The sequence below is a fragment of the Gymnodraco acuticeps genome, unplaced genomic scaffold (genome assembly GCF_902827175.1).
Source record: "Gymnodraco acuticeps unplaced genomic scaffold, fGymAcu1.1, whole genome shotgun sequence".
In the NCBI taxonomy this organism is placed as follows: Eukaryota; Metazoa; Chordata; class Actinopteri; order Perciformes; family Bathydraconidae; genus Gymnodraco; species Gymnodraco acuticeps.
This window is the reverse complement of record NW_022989750.1, coordinates 1088635-1104578: the sequence shown is the minus strand read 5'-3', so window position 1 is coordinate 1104578 and position 15944 is coordinate 1088635. Positions and strand designations below refer to the sequence as shown.

At 40.1% G+C, this 15944-nt stretch overlaps 3 protein-coding genes across 4 annotated transcripts in view; 2 read left to right on the top strand and 1 right to left on the bottom strand.

Moving 5' to 3' along the window:
- The window catches only part of ano8b (anoctamin 8b), a 42243-nt gene extending 38399 nt beyond the window's left edge, over nt 1-3844 (top strand). For both annotated transcript variants that reach the window (XM_034207713.1, XM_034207800.1), the window contains exon 19: nt 93-3844. In XM_034207713.1, coding sequence (XP_034063604.1) covers nt 93-815 — 723 coding nt within the window. In that variant the 3' untranslated portion in view covers nt 816-3844. The remainder of the gene's footprint in view (nt 1-92) is intronic.
- Nucleotides 3845-3985: 141 nt separating this feature from the next.
- Nucleotides 3986-7514, bottom strand: dda1 (DET1 and DDB1 associated 1). The gene is made up of 5 exons (XM_034207908.1): nt 7174-7514; nt 6515-6595; nt 6266-6317; nt 6017-6078; nt 3986-5827 (listed from the first exon to the last, which is right to left on the bottom strand). Exons 1-5 carry the CDS (start codon nt 7180-7182, stop codon nt 5723-5725), a joined length of 309 nt encoding a protein of 102 aa, XP_034063799.1. The 5' UTR covers nt 7183-7514; the 3' UTR covers nt 3986-5722.
- Nucleotides 7515-9183: 1669 nt separating this feature from the next.
- On the top strand, nt 9184-15297 carry abhd8b (abhydrolase domain containing 8b). Its single transcript, XM_034209892.1, has 5 exons — nt 9184-9327; nt 12549-13271; nt 13871-14041; nt 14397-14613; nt 14700-15297. Exons 2-5 carry the CDS (start codon nt 12559-12561, stop codon nt 14982-14984), a joined length of 1386 nt encoding a protein of 461 aa, XP_034065783.1. The 5' UTR covers nt 9184-9327; nt 12549-12558; the 3' UTR covers nt 14985-15297.
- Nucleotides 15298-15944: the final 647 nt, after the last annotated feature.

Below are 15944 nucleotides of genomic sequence, written 5' to 3'. Positions count from 1 at the left end.
TTCTAATGGTAGCACTGCAGTATTGTAATGTGTCGCTAGATTAGTGCTGAATCTGGTAAATACATTATGGGACTGTTTCCCTTCCTCTGCAGAAGCATGAGCGACAGGCGCAGCAGCATTACCAGCAGCTGCAGAGGAGGAAGAGGGAGGAGGAGGAGAGGCAAAGGCAGGCAGAACATATGGCCCGCAGGGAAAAGGAGAGGGATGAGAGCAAGGGCGACTCCTCTGGGGATCACCACCACGATAAAAGTCACAGCAGTAAATCACGTTCTGGAGGAGGGTCCGGCAGCGGCTCGGACAAACCCAAGAGGCCCAGCTCTCTGTTGGCCAACAACAACGTGATGAAGCTGAAACAGATCATCCCGCTGCAGAGCAAGTTCTCCTCGAGTGGCGCCCGCTCACCTCAGTCACCCACTGGAACTGAGCCCAAGCTGCCCGGGTTCCTGAGTTTCAAATTCCTCAAATCACCTGAGAGTAAGAAGGAAGTCGCCGCTGCTTCTGCCGCTGCAACCACAGCAGCAAATGCCACAGCATCATCTTCATCATCAGGTAGCAGCTCTCAGGAGCGTTCTCAGTCACCCAGCAAAGCCTTCAACCCTGGGAAACTGTTTAACTTTGGGAAATCTGAGGGGGGGACCTGTGTGAACGGGGCTGTGCTGCTCAGACCCGGGGAAGGATCATCCTCACAGGCGTCAGACAGACAGCCATCCAGGTCTGACTTGAACGGTGTTCCAGACGAGATCCCCTCGCCTGGGGGGGAAGGGTCAGAGAACGGACATGCAACAGACTTGGACCCGAGCAGCTCTAAAGTCTAGTAGCTCCGGAGAGAACAGACCTGGTCGCTGGTTACATCTCCACAGCAGAAGTGATGGGTTCACTGTGAGGAGACGCCTGACCTACCTTCTATGCTATCACACACTATGTGTAGAGGTACTTGAAGCAGAGAGAGGACACAATGAAACGGATGATAGGTGACTTGTTTAGGTTTCCTTTTTTGAGGAGGAAAAAAAGACAGGCTTTATAGAAAGACATAAGCCCTCTTATCATGATTAAATAAACACACACAAACACACACACCCTACACAGACATACAAATCCTTCCTTGTCTGCAATACATAAAGAAATGCATGTGCTGCGTTTCTAATATTTTTAAGCCTTTAAAGCGAGGAGCTGTGTTTCTTGATTTCTTCTAGTCATGAATTGTAAGGATCTCGTTGACCTCTCACTAGGACATAATAGCCCGTTGAAGGAAAAAAGATATAAAAATATCAACAGTGGTACGAAAGGATTACAGATTGTACTTCAAATAACTTCTGAGAGTGTTTGTAGCCGTCACAACACAAGTGACCATTAGCTTTTGTCTGATTTTTAACTGTGAGGAATTCTTGGGCCCTTCACTTTTATATTGAAGTGAAAAAAATGGAAAAGCAATATTGGTCAGTTATAAATATTATCATCAATTATCACGCGACTCCTCCATTAATTACATCCCTGATGCATCACCAGCTTTATTTTCAAAGCAGAGGTGATGTCTGAGCTCTGAACATTTCTTCCCATCCTGTGACAGTGAGCTGATTTTTTCATAAAAAGAAAAAACTTTGTCAATCTGTCACATTCCAGTATTTTACCATGAGACCATTGGGAAAAGAGAAAAAAAGCAAAAAAAGAATGTGCAAAATGGCTGTTGAGGGCTGTTCTCCATCCAAGCCCATGGAGAGTGTTGTAAACACAGATGGGGCTCCATTGCAATCAGTCTACCCCAAACTTGGCTAGCGAGCGTAGAGGTAAATAAGTCACTTTTGCACTGAACCTGCATTAAAACAACTCGTTCTGCAGGAGAGAGGACTGACACCAGCCTGCCTCATAACATTATGCAAAAGCTGGATTTTTTTTAAATTCCTCCTTTCACACGGTACATGTTATCTAAATCACCTGGCCCTGGTTTTTTTCTACAGATGTTAATATTATTTATGTTGAGCTCCATATCTCTTTTTATACACACCATTTGCTGGATTCTTTCAGCATTGCAGTGCTGACGATGGGAGTTTTTATTTTTGAACAAAGGCGGTATTTTTCAGTCTATACTGTTAACCCAAGCTGTATGCGTGCTGTATGTTCTGTTAAACATGTACTTCAACACTGTTCCATCATCTACCATTAACAGGTATTTCACTTCTGCTGGGTCAACAGAAGGTGGCGCCAGAGCTTATTTGTATAGCAACATTTTTTTGTTAGGCAGCTTCTGATGTACTATTGAACCCTAACACCAGTGTCTAGTCATCAGTATACATCGGTCAACAACATTAGGCTGCAGATTAGGGAAGTCTTTGCAAGGAAGATGTATCATGGTTACATTTGATTAGGTACGCACTGATACACGTTTAGAGGCCATCAGACTCTAGGTTGAGACAGAAACATTAACTATGCATTTCCACACCATCACCTCTGGCTAGGATTTTGGCAATAACACTGAGTTGTAAGAGACTTACTTGTACTCCAAGTCTAGACTCCCTCACCTGCAGCACATATCCTGCAGCACTCATCCTCTACCAGACTCTATGCATTATTTCTTTCTGTCCCTGCAATGTCCACTGTCAACTCTCTCAGTTTTGCTCTTTCTCAGATTTTATAAGAAATCTTCCATGACTCAAAATGAGGTAATAAGCATAATCTCATCCTTCGTTTTCAGTATCTGTCTAGTCTAGGAGCAAAGTTGACATTGAGCATCAAACAGTTTGTGTATATTTTTATGTTGATGCTTTTCATGCGTCTGTAATTTCTCGAGGAGTATAGTCCAGCTTTAAGTCAAATGCCTAAAGAAAACACAAAAAGTACTTCCACATAGCTTACTGACTTGCAATGCAATAAGGAAATAGAAAGGGCATCCATTTTGTGTTCACAGTATCACTTCACTGTCAATCTACAGCATGTTCCTTTTTTATATTTGGAAGTCATGGCTCATTATAGATGTAACATGAGAGGTGCAAGGCTGAGAGATATGATATCTTCTATCAAAGACAGGCTGGTCATTGTTAAAGGGACGCATGGGAGAGAACAGGATGGGGTAGTAGTCTCATCCAAACCTTTATTCCTGCAGCATTTGGATTTCAGGGCTGAGTGACATTATGATGCAGTAGAGTCCATTTATTGTTGTTTCAAAGTTTGTGAACTTCTGTATTGAAAATAAGAAGACAATTTATAAGCAGAGGTGACTCAAATGAGAAAGCGGAGAAAAGAGCAACAGTTTAGGTCCTTCCTCGATGTTTGTAGTTCCTCCTTATTCAGGGAAATCTTACAATTCAACTTCATACACTACATACTTCCTCCAGGTCGGTTAATGCTATCTATTCATATCTGATTTCACCTTTGCATTCTTAACAGCAGCAACTGCAAATTGTTAACATGGAGGTTCTTAAATACGCATTGAAAGCTTGACAGACAGCACTGGGCCAAGCACAGGCTTCTCTTACATAAAGACACTAGCTCAGACAGGCCAAACTTATAAACTGTCTGTAATTCACTTTCAATGCAACAGCGTTTTTTGTAGGATTTCGGTTTATGTAGACAGTCTAATGTGAAACCAGTAGGAAAAGACTGAATGTAGTCATTGTACTTCTTGTGCTTGGGAACGGATGGGTTTCTCATTAAAAACATTAAAAACCTGACCCGAACATCTTCATGAAAGCCTCACTTACTGAACACCGTTTATTCTTCCAATGAACCACTGTAAAATAAATATCTTTTAAGAAAAATACTGGGAAATGGGATTATTTATTTCTTTTAATTTATTTTGTCATATTTTTGTAAGACCTGAACAATAGTTAATAAAACTATTTCAAATGCATTTCATGTGTGTTGTGACCAAGTTATTTCAAAATCCCAACTGCACATTCTTCATTCACAACATATTTTAGGTATCAGAACATCCTTTAAAACCAGCATTTAAGACGTGTGATCACATAAAGTACCACATGACGAGAAAAACCCAATTTCAATCCAGTTTTATTTCAGCAAGGTTTAAAGAACATATCTGATCTAACACACGAGAATGGGGCAATGTCAGGGTTTTAGACAGTCTATTTGAGTACAAGCATAATGTGGGTTTGCTTCAGAAACGGACTGCTGTGGGTAGAAAGATGACTGACCATACTGTTAAACCAACATTGCAACACTGACTGATAGAAGGACAGGAAGGACAGGAGGCTTTGATACGAGTCTGCCAGGCAGTGATGTGTTTTTGTTCAGTGTTGTATAGTATATGATACCAATACAAACTGAAGCTCGGGAACAAGGCAGGATGGCGACTGCACTTTGCTGTGCATGCTTTTTGTGCATTCTATGGCTGAAAATATAATCCACCCCCTGGTTTCATCTAAGCAAGCTCTCAGACAAAAAAACATCCAGGGCTGTCACAAAGACAGGGCGACGAGTACAGCTATCCCATGTTGAAATGTTGTAAGGCCTCTAGGCTAACACCTTATACAGTCACGCACGATAACACCACAGCCCCTTTTATTACTGATCCAGAAGTATAATACCCAGCTGTGAAAACATCAACATGCAAGACCAGGTAACATCCATTGGGCACCGGGGCGCTTTACTTTCAAATCGGTAATTTTCTATTGTGTCCGTGAGCATGTTTTATTTTACAAAAAGGCCAACACATACATATTTCATTGGATACTGTCAACTGGAACTGACACTTATTTACACACATCATTTTTATTATTTTATCCCTTTTCCAGACATTGCTTTCCATAGTTTTTAAATCACTGTCTGAGCCGTTACCTCGTTGTGCAACTAAGAAAAACAAACATTAGAAATTGTACAACTATATATTTAAGATCGTTTTAAGGTTTTTCTTCTTCTTTTGATGAAAGAGAAGCTGAAACTCACAGAAAAACCTATTCCTACTCGGCTCGAATAGCCAGAAGGTGGTGCTAGATGTAAACATATTTCACCAACACAACATTTACTCTACGAGCACGTCCCGGAATAGAATGAAGATATGAATGTTTCACCATGAACACACGTGTACAGGGATTCTGGAAGAGTTGCTTCTACTTTGTGCTGATCTTCACAGTGAAGTCTTGGTTCTGTTGAATCAAACAGTGTGGAGAAACCTCGCAATGCCCCCATGTGGTCGCAGAGTGGGCAGTGAAACTGAGAGGGTGGGCACTGTGGCTGGCAGGAAGCTCATTGCCATACATAAACAATTATAGGTATAACAGATTAAAACGTTTTCTTTGCACAAATCAGGACTCTTCAGGTGACAGAAGGCTACACAAGTCATGTACCAGTTTTGAGACTGTTTTTAAGGGTAGTGTCTGACTTGATCTGTCCAGTCCCTCTCTGATCTTAAATCTACTCGGATACTTTTCATTCACTTCACACATACTGTACACACTCACAGCTCAGCATGCATACAAACATTTCATAACCTACACAGAGAATAGCCAACATAAATAAAAGAAATGCCAGTATTTAGTTTCCAACTGACAGACGCTTTCCAATCTTTTCTGGTTACATCGTTTTCACACATGCAATCTTTACACCATAAATGGCTCCTTTGTTGAAAGATAGGAGATTCGAATTCAGGCAAGGAAAGAAATCCTACCATAATGCAGAACGACTAGAAGTATTTCATTCACTGGGAACACTGTTTGGTTGGTTTATACTGGCTATACTCTGTGTATGCAAACACACACACACACACACAGTCTTATGAGTCTTCGTTCATCTCTTGACTATCTGTCCTGGCGATTTTCCTTGGGGGTGCCGGACTGTCCCCCTCACCTTGTTCCTGTTCCCTTTTCTTTGCTGCATTCTGTGTGACACAAAGGATTACACAGCAGTCAATAAAACCATTCAAAAAAATGTTTACCTGTCAACAAGCTACCCGACTAGACTAAAGACCAAACATGACGAGGCTCTTGATGAACTGAGTTCTAAAAGAGACTGTTAGTGAGTGAAGCTACTTTCATAACATGAACTCCAAGGGACTACACATGCTCACCTTTTTGTCCCACTGCTGATGGAGGTAACGCAGGAGAATGTTGGTTTTCTCTGTTACAATAACTGTAGAACAAACAAAGTCAGCATGTTACCGAAAGAGGAAAAGCTATTTTAGATTGCAGCTTCCACAAATATTGCATGTAATGAAACAACATCACTGATCAACTACTGATAAACAAACAGCCTTAATGTGAAAAGAGACCCAGACTTTTCCTCACAGTTTTGACTTAGCTGCGAGTTTGGTACTTACTCTGCTCAGAGGGGTATTCTCGTGTTGGGAGGTACACAGAGGGCCTTCGATTCTGTGAAACAAAACAGAAAAAGGTTATAGATTACAGTTGTGGGGTCAAATTATAAATGTTTGTGTATTATTTAGTTAAGGTGTTTTGACAGTGTATGGGCTCACTTTTAGACAATTCCTAGCTTGTTATCCATACAAAACATTCATAGCATTACTATTGACAGTCTGAGGATATACATATTACCACAGGCTACTTACAGATGCTTTACAAACAGAGTCTGCATGAAACCTGCTGAAGTTGCTCTTATTGTAGACCGGAAGTCCTTTCAAGAAATCAGCCTGTGGGAAGAGGGTGAGGTGATGATTATACCCTGTGTTTCCATCATCTTGAATTTCATTTAACCTTAAAGACTGCTTGCCTCAGTTTTGAGGACACATATTCTACATTTAGAAAACAGGCTGTGGCCATTCATAACAACAATCCAAATGATCGATTGACATTAGTGGCAAGAGTTTGCTAATACAAGTGTGAGAAAGGCGGAGGGTGGTAAGAAACACAGATGAGGAGCACATGAATGTAGACAGAGGATTACTATCAGTGAGTCGGGGTTGGGCGTTCCCTCATCTGAGGAGCCCATGCACGCTCAATGGCCTACTGCCCTCACTGTGCCCAGCAGGAGGTGGTGATATCAGAGAGTACATGCAGCAAGTGGTTTCAAATGAGCAAGTCAGAGCTTAGCCGCTCAGGGAACAACAAGAAGCCGGCTTGTCCTCGGTGAATGAATGCCAACAGTAGAAGCAGGTGTAGTTAGCAGCTATCTGTTACCTACAGTTAGCTAGCTCGATATTACCATATAGCCTTTGAGAGCTGTACGCTTAAGATAATGTAACAAGGCTGGCGTATGTGGACAAAATACCTTCTCCATGATGATGGTAGAAATTTCCAACGTCGAAACGCCGACTTTTGGTCTTGAGTGGCTGTCTGATGGCTAGGCAGTGTGAGTGTGTTACGATTAGCCGCGCTAGCTTACAGGCTAGTTATCCGAGACAGCTGTCCAGATAGGGTGCTCCCGGCAAAGAAAACAACAACCTTCACACACCAGTGGTTGTTTCCATCTTAAATCATAGTGTCCATGAAAAACTTAAACAACACACAGAGAACGTAACCCGGAATGTAATTTCATGAGTTAGCAAAGCTTAATGCAAAGGACTTCTTCAGCTAACATGATGGCTGGATGGTAGCGATGGTCACGCCCTGAAAGTTCCGATTGGTCTATCCCAATATATCCCACGTGGTAAGAGCTTGACCTGACAGCCAATCATTGAACACAATAGATTTGAGCCCCTCCCTAAAACATTTACTCGGAAATACTGGTTCCCCACATGATAAGCTTTATTATAAAAAAAAATACAAGAACTATTACTTCAGTGCTGTACTCAAATGTGAGGTACTTACTGGAGTGTTTCCATGTCATGTTACTTATACTTCAACTCCACTACATTAACAGTAAATCCTCTAGCATACTTATGCAGCATTAGTTACCATATCTTTGTTTTCCAGTGATCTGCAAATTACTTCATTTTGACTTTGAATATTTCTGATAAACTGAAGGATGACATGTTCCTTTTAAGGATTACATTTCCCTCTTGATTAGATGCAAAATGCTTTGATCTTTCTCTCTGCAAAACCCTTGGCAAAGTTAACACGGTTCTAAAACTGCAATTTGGCTTATATCCTTTTTATTTTAAGCAATATGTTTTTTATTCCTTTTTTTATGTACATTGTGGCATAGGCTATTTTTAGCCATCTCTCTCAAAACTACAGTATTACAGTGTCAATGTCAACGGATACTGTTTTTACGGCCATCACATTATACAAAAGGTACACTTTAAATTGACCTAAGTTTTTGCTGCTGGAGAAACACTTAACATTGTAACTAGTTAAGTGGTTTGCTGGCTCCTGCCTCCTGGACTCCTTGCAAATAATTCCCTAGCAACAACAGCCATGGCAACAGCCTCAACAATAGCTCCCATGATGCTGGAGAATAGGTTGCTGATAAGATGGAGGGAAGTATTCAATGAGGAGATTGATGATTCATGTTAAACAGACATGAAAATAGTATAACAATAACTTACTAGAAGATGATAGATGCATTTCCTTCCTTTGTCTTTCTGACTTCATACAATTCCAAAACACATCTTGCAAAATGCTTCAAACTAAATTAAAAGTTAAAATGAACTTTTTTGTAGCACATCTAGCCGGACTCAAGAATGAACAACCACATTTAAAGGGAGAAGTGGCTCATCAAGCTAGTTTTGGACTGATGGAGATCTTCTGTGAGTTTAGCATCCCATAAACTCTGCTCCCATCACAGCGTATTCGGTATTACACCAATTGTATTGTAAAGAAAAACTTTACAGAGAAAACACAGAGAACACAGAGAAAGATTATTGATTGATTTTTGATAGGGCAACATTTTGGTCCACAATATAGAAACAAAGTTATTGTAAAGTTATATGGCTAAATGTTAAATAAACTAATGTATTACACATTATCATTATCATGATATTATTATTATTATTACGATTATTACGATTATTATTATTATTATTATTATTATTATTATTATAAACATACCATTACTACTTTTTAAGAACGTAGCCTAATATAAATGTGTTTTTTTTCAAATAGTGAAGGTACTGGTTCTCTGCCGTCTCATAGCAGCAGGGGGCAGCTCTTCACATCCACAAAGTAAGCCTGGAGGTTGCAATGGTTCAGTCGCACCGAAAGTTGATAGATTGATACAAACCCTCTCCGGTTCTGGAGCTTCTCCTAGCGTCCTGATTTGACGTGGAAGTGCTGCTGAAACAGAGATGGGTTGTAGTGCCTCTGAACCCATGCTGTCAGTAGGCTAACACTGTCCGCCAGGTGGAGGCTGCCGACAGGACAGCAGATAAATTAGATTATTGGATTGACTGCAACAGATTATAGCTTTCTACATCCTCGATGCTTCATAAGAAAACCACATCAATCGGATTATATTTCTCGCGGAGTTGTTGGAAATACAAAGGTAAGCATTTTCTTTCTGGCCACGTATTTCTCTTTTCACTTGTCTGTGTTTTTGTTCAAGTGTACTTTCTACTTTAGATTAGGCCTACTGGCAACAAACCAGAGGTCGATATCATGTTAGGTTTCAGTTAACCGAGGCTATTATTGAATATTCTAAACATTTTTAAATGAAGTGTATAAATAAACATAACAAGGAAAAGTTTATGTTCTGGCCTGGCTTTCACTATTCAACTCGCTTCATTATAATTAGTGAATAGAAGGGGACCATCTCCCCAGACATACAGGAGATTAATCCTCCCGAAATGGCCAAATAATCTATTTCAGAATGCAATGAAGAGTTTATTGATCGTATTTTATTTTTGCTCAAACTGGTATGAAATTATGTCCTATTAAACTAATATGCCAGCATGACGTGTTTACTGAATCAATAATTCATTTCAACAACTGTATTCGCCACAATTAAGTAAAATAAAAAACAGGCTACTTTAATTCAGTTGTTTTTTTTACGATGAAACTGTCTTCCATGAAATATTAAAAAAATCAGAAATTTGATGAAATTGTGCCATACAACATGGAACAAGTGCAAGTTCAGGAATCAATGTTATGTGATTCCTGCAGATTATTATTTATCATCAATGAACTGCCTGGTTGTTTTCAATCCCCATGATGATAGTCTGCTCTTTTCTGGGCATCAGTGCACACTGATGGTGTCTGACCTGCGTGAATCGTTACATAACAGCCTCTTGCAGACACTGCCAACAGAAGCCATGTACAGTCGTCAACACAAGAGGAATACAAAAATATGTCCAAACGGAAGACTTTAAGAACAGGGAGGCAAACGGATAGTATAATGACGCAGTAAGTTAATATTAAATAAAGTTTACATATACATAACATCGTTTCTATTATTTAGGTAAGCAGTGACTATAGGGTTGTCAGAATAATCTTGATTGATAATTGGGGCGTTAAAGTGAAAGTGTAGCCCTTGCCCTTTCCTTATTATCATTATGATTTGGCCTTTAATAAAAGTAAACACCTGACTGCTCCACTATAGCAGTACTTTAGTGAATGGATTCCCAGATCATTTTGTGTAACTTTACTCAAGGAAAGCCGAAGCAGTGTCCTCCTTTCTAGGGACCCCATCTCCCATTTAATATGTGTTTACACAGGTTCAGTCCAACAAACTCAATAAATTAGGATATGTTATGAAAGTGAGAACTGAAACATGCATTTGCATTCTGCACAACGCTTTTCTCACATCCTCTCTCACAGGATTCTTTTGCATATGTATTTTTCATTCAATGATATTGTCATTTAAGCTCTTCTTTTAATGCGAACACATCAACACCATCTATTCTCTGACATTTAATAACACATTGATGAATTAATATATATGCTGGACTAGAAGGGAGACTGCAATGAAAAAAACGCAAAGACAATGCATGGCAGGATGGATTGTTTTAATGTTATTGCAAGTGTGTGAGTGGAAAATTGCAACTTCAAAGTTTGTCACGATGGATAAATAGGAGTTTTTATGTCCAAAAGGGGTGAAAGTCTATTCTAGTATCAGTATTTAATGTAAATAGAAACTTAAAAATCAGAACAGAATCTGTAGAACAGAATTAACATGCTCGGTCCACAGCAGTGTACAATACTGCTGTTTGTGTAAAGGATGTGCAAGTGTAAGCAGAAAGTCCATGAGAATAGCCAGCAAAGCAGGAATGCTGCATTACAATGTGTCAATAATCCACTTGTGAAAGCAGCAGCTGATGGGTTGCAAGTGCAAAAAAGATCCAACAAGTCACTCAGAGGGAAAAAGGTTGACTTACAGTGTCACTGATTTCATGGAGAGAGGAGATTGACAGATTGTGTTGTGTGGATTTAGACAGAGAGAGAGAGCGTATAATCCTCTCGAGCAGGGAGGAGAGCAACAGGAAGGTTGGATAATGCAACCGGCAGAGACTTGCAGACCCTGCTCAGCTCCTTTTCTGTTGCCAGGGTTGATAATTAACTGACAACACAAACCCATGCAGAGTCTCATCCATTCTTTAGATGTTTGCTCCTCTGATGATTGAAGAGTTAGTTGTTTTAGATGGTTGCAATATGGAGTAAACAATAGAACTTTAACTTCTAATTTGCTAAATATAAATGTGTATCCACATGTCATGATTTCGGAAACATACTTACCAGGCCTTACTCTAAAAAAGGACCTTTATTACTGAACATGTAGGTTGTTTAGTGTTTTGACAGACATTATAGCAGTGTGCGCCGGTGCAGTAATCACATGACAGGCTGCTTTAACTCAGGGAGCTATAACTGGTCCCGTCTATTTATACCCTGCAGTCTGCACTGTAGGAAGATGCTGCTCAGTTATGTCTGTGAGAAAGTCTCAAAGGTGTGAGTTGTAGGTAAAAGCAATATTGTAAAAGCACAATAACTTTTTGAATGGTTCATTTCATGTTTCCAGATGCTCGTTTAATGTAAAGATTTAAAGACTGAAGATATACAGGAAGAGGTTATCTTAAAAATGGCATGACTTTTAATCAAACTACTAGTTGATAGAACAATTTTCAACCGATGCTTGTACTGTAAGCAATACAAATAAATGAGAATGTAGCATACAAATCTTGTTAGATATCTAATCAAATAATTACAAGAGAGATGTGTGCTTTAACTTAAAAATATTTGAGCCAGATGTAATCATCTGCTAAATCTTTTACATCTCAATTACCACACACATTGTTAAACATCTTGTTGATGTGTTTTTATTGTGATTGTCTTTTACACATTTTGCTCTTGGTTTTCTTCTCTTTATTTTCATCTAAAGTTGATTTCTTTCGATATAATGTACTCATTTTGAAATGTACAATGGCCAATAATAGCAGACATTACCTATTCAGTGGGGCTCCAATAAACAGTAAATACACATCACCACAGAATGACGTTGCTGGGTTGAGGGTGTATATCTATTACAACCTGATTTCACTTAGTAATACAAAGTAATAGAGTTGATTTTTATAGTCAATATAAGAAGCTAGGTTTCACCTTACTGTTTACTGACCTTATAATGTATTTATTGTTGCTTAGTTATATTGAAAACTGGCTTGTTGACATGGTTCATTTTATAATGTTTGTGCCTTTGGTTTTCTGTGACTTGTTTCATTCATGTTTGCATTTGTGTGGTGACTTATGTGTGTTTTTATATGATTGTATTCCCTACAGACCGACAGCCATGCTGACCAGCTTTATAGAGGGTCTTCTCTGCTGCCTGTCCTCAAAGTCAACAAACGTTGTTGGTCCTGTAGAAACCTCAGAACTAGCTGATGGCTATGAGTTTGTGGAGGTTAAACCAGGCCGTGTCCTTCGGGTTCGACATATTATCCCTGACCGGCCGGTGGTGGAGGAACCCACTGGGACAGGAGGGACGGTCAGCTGCAAGCGGAAGATCACAGTGTATCGTAATGGACAGCTGTTTATTGAGAACTTGGGTGCAGAGCAGAAGAGCTCCCAGAATGGAGAGACAGAACCAAACAACCCAGTTGAGGTTGAAAAAGAGGGGACAGCTGAAACTGGAGCAAGAGAAGAAGCACCGGCTGCTGGAACGACTGACCAGCAGCAGCAACCCAGGAAGAGAAGATGGAAGCCCAAGCGCACTGTGATGATCGACTGTGAGAGGAAGATATCAGCCTGTAAAGGGACACATGCAGACGTGGCTCTGTTCTTTATCCATGGAGTGGGAGGCTCACTGGATATCTGGGGAAACCAGTTGGACTTCTTCTCTAAACTGGGATACGAGGTGATCACCCCGGACCTGGCAGGTCACGGGGCCAGCTCAGCACCAAAGATAGCAGCTGCATACACTTTCTATGCCCTGGCTGAGGACATGAGACTCATATTCAAGAGATATGCACGCAAGAGGAATATTCTAATAGGACATTCTTATGGGTACATTTACGATCACAACATTGATGTCACACACATTTGAATTGAAAGATTTCCAATAAATAATAATCATGTATCTCATTTAAAAATAGTGTAATACATTGAGTATATTATCAGTGAACTGAACATTGACATAATGTGATAAAGTGTTTAATCAATTAGTCGATAGTTTGATTAGTCAAGTGCTAATGTGTTTTTTACAAATGTGTATTAAGTTCATGCAAAATGCCCAACATTTAATAAGATAAAGATAAGATATATATATATATATACATAATACATATGTGCTTTTATCAGTTTAATAATTGTGTACAAGCTGCATGTCTTACAGTAAGTCTATTTAAGATTTAAAAAGAGAAATAACACAATTTCCTTCTTATAAATGAACATTTTAATTCATAAGCAATAAGATGCACTATTGCTCAATGCAAGTCATTCAGGCTTTAGCCATTACAGCTGTTCTTCTTATTTCTTATGATGAACAAGTGAATGCTTTTTATTCCCAAATGCTTAAATGATACATTTCCACTACCACAATACAAACAGAATACCCTGATTATTCTGGCCTGTCCTGTAACCATCCTTTTGCTCTGCTCCCCCAGCGTGTCCTTCTGTACCTTCCTGGCCCATGAGTATCCGGACCAGATCCACAAGATGGTGATGATCAATGGAGGTGGTCCCACAGCGCTGGAGCCCAGCCTCTGCTCCATCTTCAACCTGCCCACCTGTGTGCTTCACTGCCTCTCCCCGCTGCTAGCCTGGAGCTTTCTCAAGTAAGACAGACAGCAACACAATAGACTGTTTTACCACGAACAGTGCGTTTCTTATGCTATTTTGCTGTAAGTAAACAATGATCCAGCTTGTATAACTTTTTTGTATAGGGTGTTATGAAATACAATGTAGCTTAAAGTTGCTGCAGGCCAATCTGTAATGACTTAACATTCATTTAGAATAATGGGAAACAAAAAGTAATTTAGAAAAAAAGCTTTTGGACTTCAAAAAATAATAGAAACATTGATCATTGTAAACATGTTCTTGGCCAAGTGTGATATATATGTTGTGTTCCCTAATGTTATCAGAATCCTGTAGTTTTTTAAGCTGCTTGTTAATCTGCTCTTCCGCCTACAGGGCTGGCTTTGCTCGGCAGGGTGCCAAGGAGAAGCAGCTTCTGAAAGACAACAATGCCTTCAACGTGTCGTCCTTTGTGCTGCGCGCCATGATGAGCGGGCAGTACTGGCCTGAGGGGGACGAGGTCTACCATGCTGAAATCACAGTCCCTGTCCTGCTGGTTCACGGCATGCATGACAAGTTTGTCCCCATCGAAGAAGACCAGCGCATGGCGGAGGTGAGTGGGCCTCATCAACCAAACAATCATAAAGTGGCAGTGCTTTGTTGATGATTCCAAAATGTAATTTCTTGTTATGCTGTCAGATCCTCCTAATGGCCTTCCTGAAAGTCCTGGAGGACGGCAGTCACATGATCATGATGGAGTGTCCTCAGGCTGTCAACACACTCCTGCACGAGTTCATCCTGTGGGAGCCGGCCACACCTGCCCCTCCAAAGAAAGACTCTAAAGCACGTCCAGAAACTGCCAAAGCCCGAACTGAAAACACAAAGTCTTTATCTGAACCTTCTAATGCTCGACCTGCAACTGCAAGGGAAACGTCATCCAACAGCGGCACAGCGGAGAAACCAGACAGCAAGACCAAGAAATGACTGAAACATTAAGCTGAAGCTACCAGTGGTTGTTATACAATGTCATGGCTGGCCATGCACTATTCGAATCCTGAATATCTTAGACTGTTTAGGCTGTTGCAACTGAATGTTGGACATCTGAAAATGTGACCGAATGAAGGGATTCAAGTCTGATCAGTTATGTCAGCTGATGGGCTGAGGGACAGAGAAAAGAGGAGCTGTGCCTTGAAGAGACGGAGGGGCATTTTTGACAAATTGTCACATGCCTTGCTGAAAGTTATAATATTAGAAAGGATAACACCTGATTGCCTGCTCTGACTTTTCCATTACTGAACTGTGGAGAATAAAAGAAAAATCAAAGTTTTGTATGTAACATTCTCCTGGTTGACTTCTTCTTACGCTGCCCTACGTAAACCAGCAGCTAAGCCAGTAAGCCTTATTGAAACTAGTTAGATAGAAAATCCTAACGTATTAGTCTACTTAAGGTTGAAAGCTAAGGTAGGAAATTCGTTTTAGAAGCACTTATTCATTTAAATTGTTTTTGCATCTCAACAGCCATCGATAAAGCAAATGCTCTGACAATAGAAAAAAATAGAAAAACATTAGGCAGACAACCTTTCCCAAAACTAACCTGGTAGTACCAAAAAAAGCCATGTTTGTACGGTAATTTTTAGAATGTTAGGTTTTTACTTGTGTGTCAGGGCGGTGGCTTTGCTTGCTTTACTCTTGCTCCAAAGTTGCCTACCCAGTTTCAATTTCAAATTGTGACATGCTGAGCTAGCTTTGTCTTGAAATGCCATACCGCAAAATGATACATTTAAATCTCTCACCTTTTGTAGAGGTGAGAGTATTAACAAAGGGAACAGAGGGTTTCATGATACACAAAATGGAACATCAAACAAATGGGAAGGCATTTTGATTTCGTACTTTGGCAATTGCATCTCTAAGAGGTGAACCAGGATATTACGCCTGCATTTGCAT

What these genes read in the sequence shown, in the direction of transcription:
- dda1 (XM_034207908.1), bottom strand. An exon ending in ACTCTGTTTGTAAAGCATCT is followed by an intron (nt 6,318 to 6,514) that starts GTAAGTAGCCTG and finishes TTTGTTTCACAG; the next exon opens with AATCGAAGGCCCTCTGTGTA. An exon ending in ATCAGCAGTGGGACAAAAAG is followed by an intron (nt 5,828 to 6,016) that starts GTGAGCATGTGT and finishes TGTGTCACACAG; the next exon opens with AATGCAGCAAAGAAAAGGGA.
- abhd8b (XM_034209892.1), top strand. Translation starts at nt 12,559, where the DNA reads ATGCTGACCAGCTTTATAGAGGGTCTTCTCTGCTGCCTGTCCTCAAAG. An exon ending in CTAATAGGACATTCTTATGG is followed by an intron (nt 13,272 to 13,870) that starts GTACATTTACGA and finishes CTGCTCCCCCAG; the next exon opens with CGTGTCCTTCTGTACCTTCC. An exon ending in CTAGCCTGGAGCTTTCTCAA is followed by an intron (nt 14,042 to 14,396) that starts GTAAGACAGACA and finishes TTCCGCCTACAG; the next exon opens with GGCTGGCTTTGCTCGGCAGG.